This window comes from Lithobates pipiens, unplaced genomic scaffold (genome assembly GCF_037356315.1).
Source record: "Lithobates pipiens isolate NorthernLeopardFrog02 unplaced genomic scaffold, aLitPip1_a1.2 Scaffold_25, whole genome shotgun sequence".
In the NCBI taxonomy this organism is placed as follows: Eukaryota; Metazoa; Chordata; class Amphibia; order Anura; family Ranidae; genus Lithobates; species Lithobates pipiens.
The window spans coordinates 37,037,686-37,056,329 of NW_027507787.1; the positions used below are offsets into that span (position 1 = coordinate 37,037,686).

Consider the following 18,644-nt stretch of genomic DNA (forward strand, 5'->3'; position numbering starts at 1 on the left):
GCTGTTATGCCGAAGGAGCGGGAGGGGACATAAGCGGCTTCATTTCAGTCTCCTAATTGTAAACACGGAAGCAACGTCATGTCACTTCCGGTTTACTTGGCTGCCAATGGCGCCGGATTTCAAAATATATACAGTATTCAGAATCGCCAAACGATTAGACACCCAATCCCTCCATAAAGAGTACCTGTCACCACCTATTACTGTCACAAGGGATGTTTACATTCCTTGTGACAGCAATAAAAGTGACTTTTTTTATTTTTTTTAAACAATTTATTAATTTTAAAAGAAAATAAGAACATTTTTATTTTTTTAAAGAGCAGTCCCCGCGAGCTCGCGCAGCAAAGAAAACGCATACGAAAGTCACGTCCGCATATGTAAACAGTGTTCAAATCACACATGTGAGGTATCGCCGCGATCGTCAGAGCGAGAGCAATAATTCTAGCACTAGACCTCCTCTGTAACTTTAACCTGGTAACCGGAATTTATTTTTAAAATGTCGCCTTTTGAGATTTTTAGGTACCGTAGTTTGTCGTCATTCCACGAGTGCGTGCAATTATAAAGTGTGACATATTTGGTATCTAGTTACTCGGTGTAACATTTATCTTTCACATTATGCCAAAAAATTGGGCTAATTTTAATGTGGGTTTTTTTTTTTCTCATGAGTCCCAAAAAGTTGCGTTTAAAACACCATTCTGCACCAAATATCATAAATAGGCTTAGTCATAAAAGGGTTAAGCTACACAGGAAAAGCTGAAGTCTGGAGGTGGAGGGACAGAGCAGAGTGGTTGCTGGTCAGGTTTGGTGACACAGGCATCTCCCCTTTGTTAACATTGTACTGTATAGCTAGGACTAATAGCAGTTATTGTACTGTACTATAGCCTAGCAAGTGTAACATTCTTTTGCTGGTACTGCCTCTGCTTTGTACTGTAAGCTATGAGTGACCAAGGGACCAGGAACTCCTCTAAGGTTCTAAGGGGTTAATGGTATACAAGAAACTAAAAACCCTTCCAAAAGAATGTCATCCTCCCCTGAGAGGTAAAAAAAAGTGAAAAACGGCCAGTCAGATGGCCATTTAGAGTGGATAAGTACATCCAAAAGGGGTAAAGCTCTTTTTACCAGTAACAGGAGGTTCAAACCGTTCTCCTTTTTAATTATGCAGCCTCTCCTATGCCTGGGGTATCTGCCTTTTAGGCAGTCTCGACGGTCTCAATAGTCAGGTTCAGGAGAAAGTTCCCAGGGGCAGCACCAGGATCTTTGGGGCAGAAAGCCCATGAAGCAGAATGCTAAGGCCTTCTCATGAAGGAGCGCCCCCACTTGTTTGAGTGAGGGGAAAGGTCCTGCGATTCTAAAAGCCTGACAGGAACAATGTTAAGAGCAGAGGGATTTCTGCGATTTTCTTCTCTAGGTGACATCTACAGTTTCAAGAGCCTGGATGGCCCAGTCTGCTTTCGATCTGAGGGTCTAGGGTTCGGGTCCTGTTTTGGGTGCTGCCTGTGGGGTCCTTGGGGCTGCTTATGCGGCAGTCTTTTATGCAAGAGTGTCCGTCTCCTCAAAGAATGCTTCAGCAAAAGGAAAAAAAAAGAGAAGTCTCTCTTTCTGGCCTCTGGATCAGCTATTATCCCAGTCGGTGATATCAGAGATTCCCTTTAGTGGAAGAGGGGGTGGTTCTTTTTTTTTTTTTTCCCCCTCAAACCTTTTTAAGGTCCCAGAGCCACATGGAGGTAAGACCCATTCTAGATCTCAGAGATCTGAATCGGCACTTGAACATCCAATCCTTTCATAATTCGATCGGCTGTGTCCATCCTGCAAGGAGGGGCGTTGCATATCTCCATGTGCCAAAGTTTCCCGCTTACCAGAAATTTCTGCGGTTTGAAATATAAAATTATTAGGGGTGGCCTCCTTCAGGGCCGTCCCTTACACGTAGTTTTATTCAAAGACTGCTGCAAGACACCATCCTATCGGTCTAGAATAAAGAGAATTCAGGCCTTGTTCGTTTCCAATACGCTTGGCTCCTGACAGGTCAGAGCCTAAATTGGTGTTTTTTTTTATCCAGCAGGAGGGAAATTCTTTATCCTGCAAGGTGTTAACAACAGATGCCAGCCTTCTAGGCTGGGGAGCGGCCCTGGAAGAAGATTCTGTCCAGGGGAGATGGTCCAGGTTAGAGGACCTTGCCTATCAACTTTGTTGGAAGTTTCAGGCAGTACATCTGGCCATAGAATCTTGGCGGTCAGATTACTGGACTTTTCTGACAGGATTCAGTCTGACAGAGCCACGGCGATGGCTTACATAAAAAAAAAAAGGTGAATAATGTTCTAGCTTTGGCAGAACACAACACTCCTTGCCTATTGGCAATTTTTAATATTTCAGGCGTACTACTTGAGACGCCAACAATTATTTCTGGGAGAATCTCTTCACCCCGACATTTTCCTGGCAATATGTCAGATGGGGTACTCCGGGCAGGGACCTATTCGCATCCACATTCATTACGAGAGTTGACAACTTTATGTCGAACAAGGGGTCCGCTAGCAGGCGGAATAGACACATTAGTCTTCCTAGGGGATCAGTTTTCACTGATCTGGGCATTTCCTCCAGTTCTGCTACTTCTGCACCTTCTCTGCAGGATTAAGCAGGAACAAAAGGAGATGATTCTGGTGGCCTTAGCCGGGTCCCAGAAGATCTTAATTTATTGAGAGCAATAGAAGTCCTTGGACTCTGCCATTATAGCCAGACCTTCTTGCACAAGGTCCGCTATTTCATCCTACTTTACGGACAAGGAGTTTAACAGGTTTGACTGTTAAATCCCACTCTATAAAAGATCGTTGGTGATCTCCTTCAATTGTGTCTACTTTGACTAAGCCCAGGAAGCCGGCTTCCAGAATAACTTGCTATAGAATCTGGAAGGCATAGGTTTCTTGGTATGGATCCAGGGGTTGGCACCCCAGGAAGTATGTCAATAGGCAGGATTCCTGCATATGGGATCTGAAATGAAGCTGGTCTTGACTTTATCAAGAGCCAGATCCAGGCCGTGTCGATGTCTTTTCCTATGGCCTCTTGGTGCGTAGCTTATTCAGGGGGTAACACGGTTTATCCCCCTTATCAAGGCACCTCTAAATCCTTAGGATTTAAAATTGATCTTCGCTGATTTAACAAAGCTGACATTTGAACCTTACGAGAAATGCTCTTAATTTTTTTGACAAGAAAGATAATAATTGTATTTATTTTTCTCGCCATTTCTTCTGCTAGAAGAGTATTGGAACTAACGGCTCTGTCTTGTGAGAGCCATATTTCATCGTGCATAAGGATGAGGCGGTTTGATGTACTCTTCCTGAATGCTTACCAAAAGTGGTAGCAGGTTTTCATTTAAACAAAGATATTATTATTTGTTCTTTCTCCCCAGAAGCCTTAATCTAGGGAAGAGAAGGCACTACAGTCTCTTGATGTAGTAAGAGTGATCATAATATATTTGAGGACGACCGCCCAGGTTCGCAAAACCATAGATTTTGTTTGTACTGCCAGAGGGTCAAAGATATGAGGACAGGCAGCGTCAAGATCCACTATTTTCCAAATGGATTTGTCAAGGGATTGATCAAGCTTCAGATTAAAGAAGAAAATTCTTCCTTCTCATATTAAGGGCACATTCACCCAGGGCGATTAGGGCCTCTTGAGTGGTGCAGCATCTGGCCTTTATGGCTCAGATCTGTAAGACCGCAACTTGGTCTTTGGTTCAGACGTTTTTCCGGTTTTTGTGGTTTCTTTTATTTTTTTTCAAATCGATATTAAGGGTCATGAGCATATTGCCCTTGGGCACAGCATACACTGCAGGCTGCAGTATGAGTCCTCTGGCCTCCTGGTGTGTGGTTTTCAGTTGCCATTGCTATGGGACATCCCACATAGTAAGTACTATGGCTCTGTGTCCCCTGATGTAAGAAAAGAAAATGGGATTTTTAAAACGGCTTACCTGTAAAATCTTTTTCTTTGATGTACATCAGGGGACACAATGGTCCCTCCCTTCTTATACACTTTGCTTGGCTAAAAACCTGAGGACTCCCAGTAAGGGGAGTAGTTATATGGGGAAGTTCACGCCTTAAGGGGCGTGCCAGTGTCCAGCACCTGATAATCTGATATAACCCTCATAGTAAGTACTATGGCTCTGTGTACCCTGATGTACATCAAAGAAAGGGATTTTACAGGTAAGCTGTTTTAAAAATCCTATTTTTTTTCCCCCCCTCCCCCAAATCTTTCAATACAAATAACAGAAGTGTTTCTAAACCCAATAAATATTTTCCAATCTTGATCTTTAAAGGTGACCATACACTGCAATCAGTTAGATCTTAAGAAAATTAGATTTAGCGCAAGAGCCTGTTTTTGAGTGCCTATAATTTTGAATTCATTGTTCAAGTTCGCCTTCCTATTACCTATTTTCCTGAAATATCAAGTTGCACAGAGATTGGCCAATCAGATTGCATAGTGCATGACCATGTGAAGTGCCAAATTTGGAATGTAGATGTGCCATGACCCACTTGTATTTTTACTAAAGATATTTCTTGTGCATTATACAAGGCACATGAGAAACCAATTTTTTTTTTTTTTTTTTTTTTTTTTTTTCCAAGACATTCTAGAGCAGTGTTTTTCAACTCCAGTCCTCAAGGCGCCCCAACAGGTCTTGTTTTCAGGCTGTCCATTATTTTTCACAGGCGATTTTGATCAGTTTCACTGCCTTAGTAGTTACCACAACTGTTTCATCTGAGGGAAATCCTGAAAACATGACCTGTTGGGGCGCATTGAGGACTGGAGCTGAGAAACACTGTTCTAGAGTGATCAGGAATCTTCAAACTACAGCTCTCCAGCTATTGCGGAACTACACATCCCATAAGGCATTGTAAAACTTTAACATTCACAAACATGACTAGGCATGATGGGAATTGTAGTTCCTGAACAACTGGTGGGCTGTTGTTGGAAGACCCCTGTGCTAGACCATTATTATTATTATTATTATTATTATTATTATTATGCCTCCAGAATTGAGTGTGGCATCTACCCAACTTCTCTCTGCTGGCAGACACGAGAACTAACATCTATAGATATATATATTTGGCAACACAGTGGTGTAGTGGTTAGCACTTTCACCTAGTAGCAGAAAGGAGTTTGCATGTTCTCCCTGTGTTTGCATGGGTTTCTTCCCACACTCTATAAAAACATGCTGATAGATCTGATCCTCTCTAAATTGGCCCTTATATGTCTGAATGTGTGTTGGGGACACACACACACACACACACACACACACACTTTTTTATTTCTTAATTTGCAAATAAGGATCATGTCTTCCTCAGAGAACAGTGAGTTGGGCATGGTGGTGGGTAGAAATTAGCAGCAATACAAGCAACGCCCTGTAGGGGCGTGATGTCGTTCCTCTGTGCTGGCCACCACTTCCGGGGAACCAGATATGCTCCACGGGCACATACCTATGCACACAGAAATCATGCATCTCGCATGGACAGCAGGCGTGCATCTAGATGCATTTGGTGCATCTTGATGTAAATTGATAGTAAAGCAGATGCAGATTTCCAGGACTGGACTAACACATTTTTCTAGTGAAAGACAACTGGTGTTTTCTATTAAACAAGGCCTAAATGGGCTATTGACATGCATCACAGTTGAACTTGGGAATGTGTCTTTTGAAAGTTAAACCAAATTAAATTATTTTCTTATTTTTGCTTGGGGATAGAGTGCAGAGGGATTAGAAGTCTTGTCAGTTTTTGGGGATGTCTGCACCCCTGATAGGGCGAAGACACCTCCCAAATTCTGCCAGTTTCTCCTTCAAATGTATTCACTTCCCATTTTGGCTAAAACCCTACCAATGTCTTTCCTTGGGGACACACAGGTCAATCTAAATAGTTTCCCCCGTTAGATACATTGCACTGTAGCATTTTGCTCTGTACACCCCAAATTATTAGGTATCTTGGACTTTGGGGTTTATTTACTAAAGGCAAAGCCACTTTGCACTACATGTGCACTTGGAAGTGCAGTTGCTGGAGATCCGAGGGGGACATGCAAGGGAAATAATAATAATAATAATAATAATAATAAAAAAAGAGATAAAATCACCAGTGCTTCCTCTCAGATTTACAGAAAGTACACTTTTATTGCAGAGTGGATTTGCCTTTTAATAAACCCCAAAATGCCTAATAATGTGGGGTGTACACAGTGCTAGAGTGCAATTGGCCTAATGGGGACACTGTGTCCCCAAGAAAAGACATTGGTACGGTTTTACCCTCACTTCCTGTTTTGGCTATGTAACAGGAAGTGAAGTCAAATTTAAGAAAAGGGGCACAAAGCCCAACCTAAAAAAAACAAGCAGGGGTTCTAACATTCAATTGGTTTCCCCTCAAATGCCCAAAATTACAATAGGATTGTCTTTGAGCTCGATTTTTAGCTCAGGACTTCTCAACCCTGTCCTCAAGTACCCCCAACAGGCCATTTTTGCAGGTTTACCTTCATCTTGCCCAGGTGCTTTAAATTACAGTGAATAGCTTGGTATTTTGGACAGCTATTTTAGCTAAGATAAATTCCCAAAACATGTCCTGTTGGGGCTGCTTGAGGACTGAGGCTGAGAACCACTGTGCTTAAATGGAAAATTGAATAATTACCGCTCTGTAATTTTTCCTTCCCTGGTGACTATCAATGACGGCATATGCTACTATGAAGGCACCAGGAAAGTAACTTTTAGACAAATCGTACCCTCCTAACAGGAGTGTGCCCACAAACGGACATCTATTAAGGATTGAAACAATAATTGGTCACAACATCTTGAGGCAGATTTTGCAAAATAAAGCAGCACAGACAATTAAATCAAAGTGAAACAACCTACATATGTCACACATTGACAACATCAAAAATACTTCAGGGGAAAATATAACCCCCAAAAAAAACAATGAACCAAAGTTTTAAAAAAAGTACTCTAAAACGCATCTGTTTTGAAAGACTTAACAGACAAAATACAAAGGGAAAATACATGTGTTATAAACTCTTTAAGGACACCCAAATGTACTCTCTTGACACGTACACACCATTAAGCAATCTTGCCACTTTTTAGGACAAGGTGAAGAATGCTATCTGCAAGTTTTATATAACATAAGTTTGTGTGTTTAATGAGGCAATTGAAAACACATGAACAGTCCATGAAACACACAAATGCAAGTTCATCCAATGTAGAGATAGAACTTCAAAGTGGGTACACCTATTAAGCATGTCCTTAAATTACTAACCCCAAAAAAACACACTCTCTGAGTATGCCTGGAAACATCCAAGTGCTGTTCACACACAAAAGGATTATTAAAAAAAAAAAAAAAAGTCCTAAGCATGCCCAGACCAACCCAAATGCAGCTAGCACAAAATAAGCCACCCCCTGTCCAAAATGAAGCGCCTCATCCAGCATGCTACAAAACTACAGATGGGACACACAGCCTAACATGGGCAAAAGTTATACTACAAATACCATTGCAGTCTATGGGAACTGACTTGTTAATTTTGCTAGTCCCCATTTGGCTGGCTTATTTTCTAGTTATTGGCCTTAAAATGGGTATGGGGGCCCAGGGGACATATATCAATGTCACCAATTTGGACAACCCCAAAAAATGAAACGAGGAAAAGTGCCTTTTAAAAATGCAAAATTGCATTTCTTAAAATGAGATCCCAGCCCCCCCCCCTCCCACGTGAAAAATCCCACTCCAAATGGAAAAAAATATTGTGTCCCTCCCACACACTAACAAACCCCTAGCCAAATTCACAGCAAGCCAGCCCATGAAAGGGGAGTGTATGCTTGGGGGGCAGGAGGGGCTTAGGCACACCAAAAGTCAACCACCCTATTCCCATATTCAGGGGGACAAGGGCCTCTTCCACACAACAGCTCAACATGCCCCAAAGGCAGCCATCTATGTTGAGTGCCTGTGGCCTTGTATGGTTCCGGGGGGGCTTTCCTAGCTAGCCCTGTTGCATGCTCTGAAAAAGGATGTATTTGTATTGGTGAAGGCGGCTCCCAGCCTTTGGAGAATGTGGCACTTCCCTTTTTTTAAAAGCAAGTTGGCCAAAATAAATCATGTGCATTAGAAGGGGGAGACAACAGCATTGGAGAATGTAGTGTGGAGTTCCCCTTTTTAAAAGCAAAAGCTAGCCCAAGAAAATCGTATGCATTAGAGGGGGAAGGTTAAATGCCCTTTTAAGAGGAGCTAGAGGAGCACGTCTTTTTACATCATTTTTACAAGGTGCATGTCACATGTTAGCAACGTAACATGCTAACATGATCCGTGTGCAAATCTCCTTTAAAAAATACATAAAGGTGAACCAGGTGCGCCTGTTCAACCCACGCAATTGCATTTCTGTTGATTGACATCGATTTAAGATTTTGGCTGCACAGTAAACGAATGCATTTGAACGAGCACAAGAGCTGATTGCGCATGCACAGTGCTTTTGTGGATCTGGCGCAGTTCTAAACCTACTTGCAGGCTTGCTCAGAAAAAGTGACTTTCTTATTCTATTTTGGGCATATTTGTTGGGCAGTTGTTTAAAAAAAAAAAAAAAAAAAAAAAATTCCTCACGTCACCCCATAATATTGGCACCTCCATCTTCTGTTAATATTGATTTGAACATGCCTTGCACCATGTCCATAGAGGTGCACAGATTGCATTATCCCGTGCGCTGAGATCAATATAATAAATGGGGGATTTGCACTCTGTTCCCGAGACACCGTTTTGTAAATATAAAAATGTGCTTTGCGCCTCTACTGATGGTGCATGGCTTTTTTTAAATCGGCCCCCATGTGTACTTTGCACATAAACAATCTCGCACATACCAATTCAACTATTCAGTATTTTGTGCTAACAATAAATGTTTGTTTTTTTGTTTTTTTTGTAAACTATCTTATGTTTTATTTTTATTTCATTTTTGGTATAAACTTTGTATAGTAATATATAGTTTTGTTTTTTCTTTTTTTTCTTTCATAGGCTCATTTGCAATGGCCTCTTGTCTAATCTGCAAACATAAAGTTGACTGTGAAGCTGTCAGAGAGGACATATTTAATCAGGTACTGTTTGCTCAGCACACAGTGTCCTATATTTTTAGACACTGTTTAATAAATATTGGTGATGTGCCTCATTCCTTTAGTAAATGGAGTTGAGCAGTTATCAGTTTTGAATAAGAAAGCTTATAAGATTTCTGATAGCACGAGTTAAAGTGAGTTAAAACCGAACTCCAGGTAGCGCTGCACAATTCTGGCTAAAATGACGATTTAATTTTTTTGCATAAAATAAAGATCACAATGCTCGCGGCGTAACATCTTTCACATATTACCAAAAAAAAATCAGGCTTTTCTGTTATGTTTGTTTTTAATGAATAAAGTATTTTTTATTTTTTTTTGCAAAAATATTGCATTTGAAATACCGCTGCAGAAGCATATAAAACAAACAAAACACAAAATATTGCAGCTACCTCCATTTTATCCTCTATTTCTGCTAAATAACCATTTCTTTCTGTGTCTGCACCCTTAAAAATCCTGCCAAAAGTGTGTATATGTATATGTGTATATGTATATGTATATGTGTATATGTATATGTGTGTGTGTGTATATATATATATATATATATATATATATATATATATATAATTTATTTATATTTCAGACCCCCTTAAATTTTCTTTGTTATATTGCCATTTGCTAAAATCATTTAAGTTCCTTTTTTTTTTTTTTTTTTCCTTTTTTTTTTTTTTTCTTCCTCTATTAATGTACACACAGGACCCCATATTTACAGAAAAACACAGAATTGACATTTCTGCAGATTTATTTAAAAAAGAAAAACTGAAATATCACATGGTCCTAAATATTCAGACCCTTTGCTCAGTATTTACTAGAAGCACCCTTTTGAGACCCTTTGCTGTGACACTCGTATAATTAACATAGGTGCTGTCCATGTCTTCTGGTCATCCTTGAGATGGTTCTACATGTTCATTTGAGTCCAGCTGTGTTTTGATTATACTGATTGGACTTGATTAGGAAAGCCACACACCTGTCTATAGAAGACCTTACAGCTCACAGTGCATGTCAGAGCAAATGAGAATCATGAGGTCAAAGGAACTGCCTGAAGAACTCGGAGACAGAATTGTGGCAAGGCACAGATCTGGCCAAGGTTACAAAAAAATTTCTGCTGCACTTCAGGTTCCTAAGAACACAGTGGCCTCCATAATCCTTAAATGGAAGATGGTTGGGATGACCAGAACCCTTCCTAGAGCTGGCCATCTGGCCAAACTGAGCTATCGGGGGGAGAAGAGCCTTGGTGATGGAGGTAAAAAATAACCCAAAGATCACTGTGGCTGAGCTCCAGAGATGCAGTCGGGAGATATGAGAAAGTTGTAGAAAGTCAATCATCACTGCAGCCCTCCACCAGTCGGTGCTTTATGGCAGAGTGGCCTGACGGATGCCTCTCCTCAGTGCAAGACAGATGAAAACCCGCATGGAGTTTGCTAAATAAATAACACCTGAAGGACTCCAAAATGGTGAGAAATAAGATTCTGGTGAGAGACCAAGATAGAACTTTTTGGCCTGAATTCTAAGCGGTATGTGTGGGGGAAAAAAAAACAGGCACTGCTCATCACCTGTTCACTACAGTCCCAACAGTGAAGCATGGTGGTGGCAGCATCTATTTTTCAGCTGCAGGGACAGGACGACTGGTTGCAATCGAGCAAAAGATGAATGCGGCCAAGTACAGGGATATCCTGGACGAAAACCTACTTCAGAGTGCTGAGGACCTCAGACTGGGCCGAAGGTTTACCTTCCAACAAGACAATGACCCCAAGCACACAGCTAAAATAATGGAGTGGCTTCACAACAACTTCGTGACCGTTCTTGAATGGCCCAGCAAGAGCCCTGACTTAAACCCAATTGAGCACCTCTGGAGAGACCTAAAAATGGCTGTCCATCAATCTTTACCATCCAACCTGACAGAACTGGAGAGAATCTGCAAGGAGGAATGGCAGAGGATCCCCAAATGCATCTTTCCCAAAAAGACTTGTGGCTATATTAGATCAAAAGGGGGCTTATACTAAATACTGAGCAAAGGGTCTGAATATTTAGGACCATGTGATATTTCAGTTTTTCTTTTTTAAATAAATCTGCAAAAATGTCAACAATTCTGGGTTTTTCTGTCAATATGGGGTGCTGTGTGTACATTAACCTCCCTAGCGGTAATCCCGAGTCTGGCTCGGGTTGGGATTTTAGCAACATAAATGGTAACCGCGAGCCAGACTCGGGATTGCATCGCTGGATACAGGGAGGACACAGGGAGAAGTTGCTTGCCTTGTCCCCTGGATCTATCGATGTTCTCCGCGCTCTGTGATCGAGCTGTCCTCCGCTCGATTCACACAGTGCCCGAGTGCCGCCGAGCTCCGTTCCCTGCGACGTTACAGCGCACGGGAGCGGAGATCGGCGCCAAATTCAAAAAGGTAAACGCACACAGTACTGTAATCTTACAGCTTACAGTACTGTATAAAAAAATTACACACCCCTTGTTCCTAGTGGTCTGTGCAGTGCCCTGCATGCACTTTTATGTTATAAATACTGTTTGTTTTTTTTTGTTTTTTTTCTGCCTGGAATTTGGAGATTGCCCATAGCAACCAAAAAGTGTCCCTTTTTATGTCAAAAGTGATTTTAGACAAACAAGAAAACGGCGATAATAAATTAGAATCACTTGCAGAATTGAGCGATAGCGATTTGTGGGGAAATTCGTCATCAAACACTAAATCTAATGACCGCGACAATTCTGCAAATGAGCAAATTTCAGTGTTTTTGGATTTCATTACATTATTAAATAATAAAAATTATTCAATATATTATAAAGTTTATCATACCCGGGATGTCTGCTAGACTCTGGTTTGAACAGATTTAAGAGAGTTATTCCTAAGAATTACAGGACTACAATATAAAAACGCCAAATTTCCATGCAAAATAATTGTACCGCTTTTCAGCACCTAAAACCAAAACTAATCATACCGCCAGGGAGCTTAATGAGGGAAAAAAATTAACTTCATTGATTTTAGCAAATGGCTGCAATATATCAGAATCAAAAATTTAAGGGGGTCTGAATACTTTCTGTCCCCACTGTGTGTGTTTTTTATATATATTTATTACCCACCCAAAAGTGGAACTTCCGCTTTAAGGACTCCTCATCCCGACATGCCACATTTGGTATGTAATTTTATTTTTATTTTTTTGTGGGGGTGTACCTAGTTTTGACAGGTACCCAGCTCCCACTTCCGCTCACTCTGCCTAGGCGGCGACTCCTCAACGCCTCTCTGCAATCTTCTGGGACACGTCACAGGTCCCAGAAGACTGCTCGGCTATTCAGGACACTTAGTGCGACCTCAGTGCAAGCTGGACATAATGTCACACAAAATTACAAAAATGGGCTGGTCAAAATTCTTGGCATCCTTTCAAAATTGTGGATAAATAAGATTGTTTCAAGCATGTGATGCTCCTTTAAACTCACATGGGGCAAGTAACAGATGTGGGCAATCTAAAAATCGCACCTGAAAGCAGATAAAGGAGAGATGTTCACTAATGGCCCGTACACACAATCCGAATATCGTACAACCTTTTTTGCTTAATAGTCGCAAGTATAAATTGAATAGGTAAATAAAGACAAATTTCTCATACGACAGAAAAAAAATCGGAAGTGATATGTGTTGTAATGTATTTGTATTGTATTTTGGGACAACTGTATTGACTAAATGAAAAATCGTATGAGGAAAATTTTCGTGCATGTCCAATCGGAAAATATCGGATGGACTGTTGTGATCGGCTGTCGACAGTAGTGTACACACGATCCGAAAATCGTACGATTCTTCCTGGGACGACCGTTTTCGGATCGTGTGTACGGGCCATTAGTCTTTACATTGTGTGTCTGTGTGCCACACTAAGCATGGACAACAGAAAGAGGAGAAGAGAACTGTCTGAGGACGTGAGAACCAAAATTGTGGCAAAAGATCATCAATCTCAAAGTTACAAGTCCATCTCCAGAGATCTAGCTTTGCCTTTGTCCACAAAGCACAACATTATCAAGAAGTTTGCAACCCATGGCACTGTAGCTAAATCTCTCTGGGCGTGGACGAAAGAGAAAAATTGATGAAAGGTTGCAACGCAGGATAGTCTGCGTTGCACCAAACAAGTTCCAAAGAAATTCAAGCTGTCCTGCAGGCTCAGGGAGCACCAGTGTCGGCGCAAACGATCTGTCATTATTTAAATTAAATGAAATGCTATGGCAGGAGGCCCAGGAGGACACCACTGCTGACATAAAAAAAGCAAGACTACAGTTTGCCAAAATGTACTTGAGTAAGCCAAAATCCTTCTGGGAAAAACGTCTTGTGGACAGATGAGACCAATATAGAGCTTTTTGGTAAAGCACATCATTCTGCTGTTTACCAAAAACCGAATGAGGCCTACAAAGAAAAACAGTACCTACAGTGAAATATGGTGGAGGTTCAATGATTATTTGGGGTTGTTTTGCTGCCTCTGGCACTGGGTGCCTTGAATGTGCGCAAGGCATCATGAAATCTGAGGATTACCAAAGGATTTTGCGTAGCACTGTAGAGCCCAGTGTCAGAAAGCTGGGTTTGTGTCAGATCTCTCCAGCAGGACAATGACCCCAAACATATGTCAAAAAGCACCCAGAAATGGATGGCAACAAAAGTGATGGAGAGTTCTAAAGTGGCCAGCAATGAGTCCAGATCTAAATCCCATTGAACACCTGTGGAGAGATCTTAAAATTGCTGTTGGGGAAAAAGGGGCCCCCTTCCAATAAAAGACCTGGAGCAGTTTGTAAAGGATGAGTGGTCCAAAATTCGTGGTGAGAGGTGTAATGCCCAGTACACACGGTCGTATTTTCCAACGGGAAAATGTGCGATCAGATCGTGTGTGGGCTCCAGACTTTTTCTGTTTGAATTTCCGACACGAAGTTTGAGCGCTGGATCTAAAATTTTCCAACAACAAATTCCGATCGTGTAGACCATTCCGATGGACAAAGTGCCACACATGCTCAGAATAAATTACGAGGCAAAAGCAATCGGTTACTGCCCTCTTTTATAGTCCCGTCTTATGTGGTTTACGTTGCCTCATTCTGAACGATCGGATTTTCCGACCGCTTTGTGCGGCCGTGTGTATGCAAGACAAGTTTGGGCCATAATCCGTCAAAAATCAGACGGCTTTTGTCGTTGGAATGTCCAACCGTGTGTACAGGACATAAGAAGCTTATTGATGGCTATAGGAAGTAACTGATTTCAGTTGTATTTTTTCCAAAGGGTGTGCAACCAAATATTAAGTTATGGGTGCCAAGAATTTTGACCCAGCCCACTTTTGGAATTTTATTTTCCCTCCCCTTTTTTTGTTTAGTGTAAAGGGCCAATTAGCTGCAAATGAAGGCAGCTCAGATGGGAACTCCAGGGTGTCTCCCTGAGGCCAAGGCGCATGACGCAGCCACGCCCCGAAGGGTGCAGCGTCATGTGTCACCAGCAGAAGAGGGAGTCCCCATCAGAGCAATGTATTGCTCTCAATGGGGACATGCAAAGGCTCACCGCTGCACAAAGGCAGAGGCGGGGTTCTCAAAGACCTCCACAACCCATTAGCCATGTGCAGGAGGAGCCCATCCGCTGGGCATGCGCGAAGCATGGCCCGGCCACAAGCACGTGCCGCGCACCATCTAGTGGCCGAGTGGATCAATGGCAGCCAACGTGTTTACAAAAACAGAAAAATTATACACAAATGCAGTCAGACAGAAAGAGGGGGAAGAAAGTTTTTAATAATATAAACGTGTACATGGTTACAAGTACCAAGCTCTGTCCCTTGTGACAATGCTTGGACCCAGCAGCCAATTGCTAGACCCGTGGGCTGTCGCATGACCGAGAATGAGGTACATATGCATTACAAATATCCTATCCTTTTTGTGTGTGTCAGAAACTGGTGTATTTGTCATAATGTAGAAATGAGGATTTCACTATAATAGAAAACGTTTGGCCCTGAAAGCTTTGGAATTTCTGAATTCAAACTTTTAAGCAGTTACCAGAGAGTAGCATGCCAAAATGGGTCTAATCATGAAAGTGAAAAACATTTTAATAAGACGGCTATTTTTATTTCCTGTACAGATTGTTCCACGATGTCCTAGGTGTCCTCCAGACGAGCCCCTTGCAATTATGAAACCCGATATTGTATTTTTTGGGGAGAATTTGCCTGAACAATTCCACAGGGCGATGAAATATGATAAGGATGAAGTTGACCTCCTTATTGTTATTGGATCCTCGCTGAAAGTTAGACCAGTTGCTTTAATACCAAGTATGTACTTCAGTGTCAACTGATTAAACAGTGAAGTATTAGAAAGCTATACACTTCAGATGGTGTGTATGTGTGTATTTAAGATTGTCTTCTGAAAAATATCCGATTTGTAAATAGTCAAAGAAATGTATATTTTAAAGCTGACCTTGCACTAAAAGATCTTACGATTTAAGAGGCTTCGAAAATATACTTGGCTTACACCTGGCTTCTACAATGAAGAAAATTTGTCACTATTCTTTCTGAAAACGGAATACCCTAAATTTTACAAAGTCATTCTAGCACAACTGCTGAGATTTGTGCTACAGATCTTTTTTCAGGATTGAGGGGAAAAAAAAGTGTGTTTTTTTTTTTTTTTTTTTTTTTTTTTTTTTTTTCCTGCATTTTTAAAGGCTAATTTCACCATTTTTAGGAGCATGTTACTTTACACCCCTATTTATTAATATGCTCTTATACACCCATGTCTGCCACCAGCGCTTCTTGCTCTGGGACAGTGGGCAGGTATCTTCTCCCTGCACTTGTCACAATTTGAAAACATTGCAGCTCTGTGGGGCTCCGCCAACACGGCTTTCTCCATTCATTTCGTTTCCTGTGAATGAATAAACTACAAACTACCGTTGGCCATGGTGACTGATGGCTTGTAGCTCCCAAACTGCCAGGGCACTGGTGAACATTCTCGTTTTTCATGGATTCTTCCTGCAGTTCAGTAACTGACCATACAGGAGCTAACAGCTTGTAGGATCCTGGCATTGCTGTAATGATATGCAGATTGCAGGTGCAATGCTTTACATTCTGCAGTGTTAACCAAAAAAAAGCACTTTTTATTTTTTTTTATTTTTTTTTTTTAACATTGAATTGGTAAATAGGAGGTGCCTCAGTTGTAATACGTTTTTGCTTTGCCTTATTAATGCAGGGTCCTCGTAGTAAAATAACGCTGTAGTGTTTTTGTATATCTTTCATGTTGCTTGTAATATCCATGTGAACACAAATTGGGTTTTGCTGGTACTCCTAACCATTCAAATTCATAAAAGTACAAACAAATGTAAATTAAGTACTTTTTTAGTCCCTTCCTGACTAGGTACCACTAACGCCATAACACTAATTGTCAGAATAGATATTTGTAAATTTCTATTCCTAACTTGCCAAGCCTAATGATTTAAATGGGCCCCCCAGGAATATATGCTTAATAGACCAATAGCGTGCTGGAGCTCAACAAAACACAAAAGGAAAAGTGCAAATAGACCAGTGGCAATAGTTACAATTGCCTTTAATCATTTATAATGGGTAAAATATTATGAAAGAATAGAATTAGAATGTGGAAAATACATCAGTCTTTGCAGTCCTGAGCTAGTCCATGGCAAACTTCTGCAGCAGACAAAGTGAAAAACACTTGCTCTGTATGGCTGGAAACAGTCTCTGCATACCCGCTATCAGCAGGACAGTTACAGAATCATACAAATACAAGGTTCCCCAGCTATCAAGGGGGGTGGTATTCATAGCACACCCCAAATGAGGAATCAGTATTCCTAGTCATCATTGGGGCCATGTGATGCTGTACCCCCAGCAAGAGTGTTCCAGGATGAATCTGGATTCCCTAGCAAACAGTAGGGTGGTATTCATGACACATGCAATGAGGATTGTAGCATTGAGGATTAGGTTTAACTGAATGCTCAGTTAACAGATCTCTAGGATGCATATGTGTGGTTTGAGGTTGTCACAAGACCCTTGACCATATGTCGTTTTGGGCTGTTAAGGAGTAACAAGTTTTCTTTAAAAAAAAAAAAAAAAAAAAACTGTGGAGTGGACTATTCCCCCCCCCCCCCCCCCCCGGATGATATATTCATTGCAGAATTTTTACTTTCAAGATTTTTATTAAAGATTTAGGATACAATCCAGTAGAAAAACATATGTGACCTGCAGGATCTGTATCAATATATAATGAATCCACTGTTGAAACAACATTCATAGCTAAAGTGACTCTTTTTAAAAGGGAGGAGGACAAAGAAGAATCCAAGAAGGCCGTAGCGACCACCAGATGAGCCATTCAGTGAGCCCTTACTTTTTCGAATCGCTTGCCAGTATCTTTAAGGATGCTGGCAAGTTTTCCATGGGTCATAATCCAAGATACTTTCTGCCTCATCTGAGGTATGGAAACCTAAAGTCTCTTTCCGCAATCTAGCTATAATGAATTTGGCTGCCAGGAAAATAAAAAAAAATTATATTAGTGTTTTGAACAGCATGAGCGACCTTCTCAGGTGGCTCATTCAGTGCGAGGGAATTGTGGTACTGTGACTCCAGTAACCCCTTTGCAGTAAGGCAAAGACTATATTCCAGAATTCTTTAATTCTAGGTCAATTCCCACCATGCATGGAATATAGTGCCTTGGAGATGACATCCTGTAAAACAGAGGTGAGGAGGTTGGATAGTTTTGAAAAGTGACGGGACCAGATGCTATCTGGTGAGGACTTCTCAATTGCTTCAATCAGAGAGGCATTCAAAATGCCCTTTATAGTTGAAAACAATTATGCCAAACCTCCATCTCCTTCTTGGATGCCAGATCAATGTTCCACTCTTTCCTATAGGGTATGAAAAGAGGGGGACAAGGAACTGGGACTTTGAATGAAACAAGTAGATATAGAAGTTCAATTTTATTGGAAATCAATATTGTAGTACAAGAGCTGTGGTTAGTAGCGCTGTTGCTGGATTGAGATTAATACAAATGGTAATCCTAAGTATATATAATATCCAATACAATTTGTATAAATCGATGTACATCCAATGAAGGCAGTTTGCCACATGATTACAAGCAGTTGATATCACATAATACATATACTAAAAATATCAAGTAATACATGGTAACACAGCATATAATAACTCTATGCATTTTGTCGATTTAGCCACTCTTCCAGAGCCCGGTCTTCCTTCCAGGTTTGTGGGCTGCTGCGGCTTGAAAAGCCGAGCTAATGCGCACGGGAGTCTCTGCCCACAGTACATAACTCTGAAGGAACGGCACAGGTATGCCGTTCCTTTAGATTGCATGTGCCGTTCATGTCATGCCAACTGCTGCTCACTAGAATATTTATTTTACCTACAGGTAAGCTTTATTATAAGCTTACCTATAGGTAAAAATTGGCATTTACTACCACTTTAAATTCTGCAATGTACATGCTTATTAATTAAAATTTGGTGATGTTCTACCCCCCCTTGCTTAGTGTGACCAACATGAAACAAGCATGCAACCAGTCAAATTTCATCTGATACTTTAAAAGTTCAAACTCCA

At 41.1% G+C, this 18,644-nt stretch overlaps 1 protein-coding gene across 1 annotated transcript in view; it reads left to right on the plus strand.

Annotated features, from left to right (window-relative positions):
- The window catches only part of SIRT1 (sirtuin 1), a 43,855-nt gene that overhangs the window by 17,423 nt on the left and 7,788 nt on the right, over positions 1-18,644 (plus strand). Inside the window, exons 6-7 of the mRNA XM_077454249.1 lie at positions 9,000-9,079; positions 15,181-15,367. Of these exons, the coding sequence (XP_077310375.1) occupies positions 9,000-9,079; positions 15,181-15,367 (267 nt within the window). The remainder of the gene's footprint in view (positions 1-8,999; positions 9,080-15,180; positions 15,368-18,644) is intronic.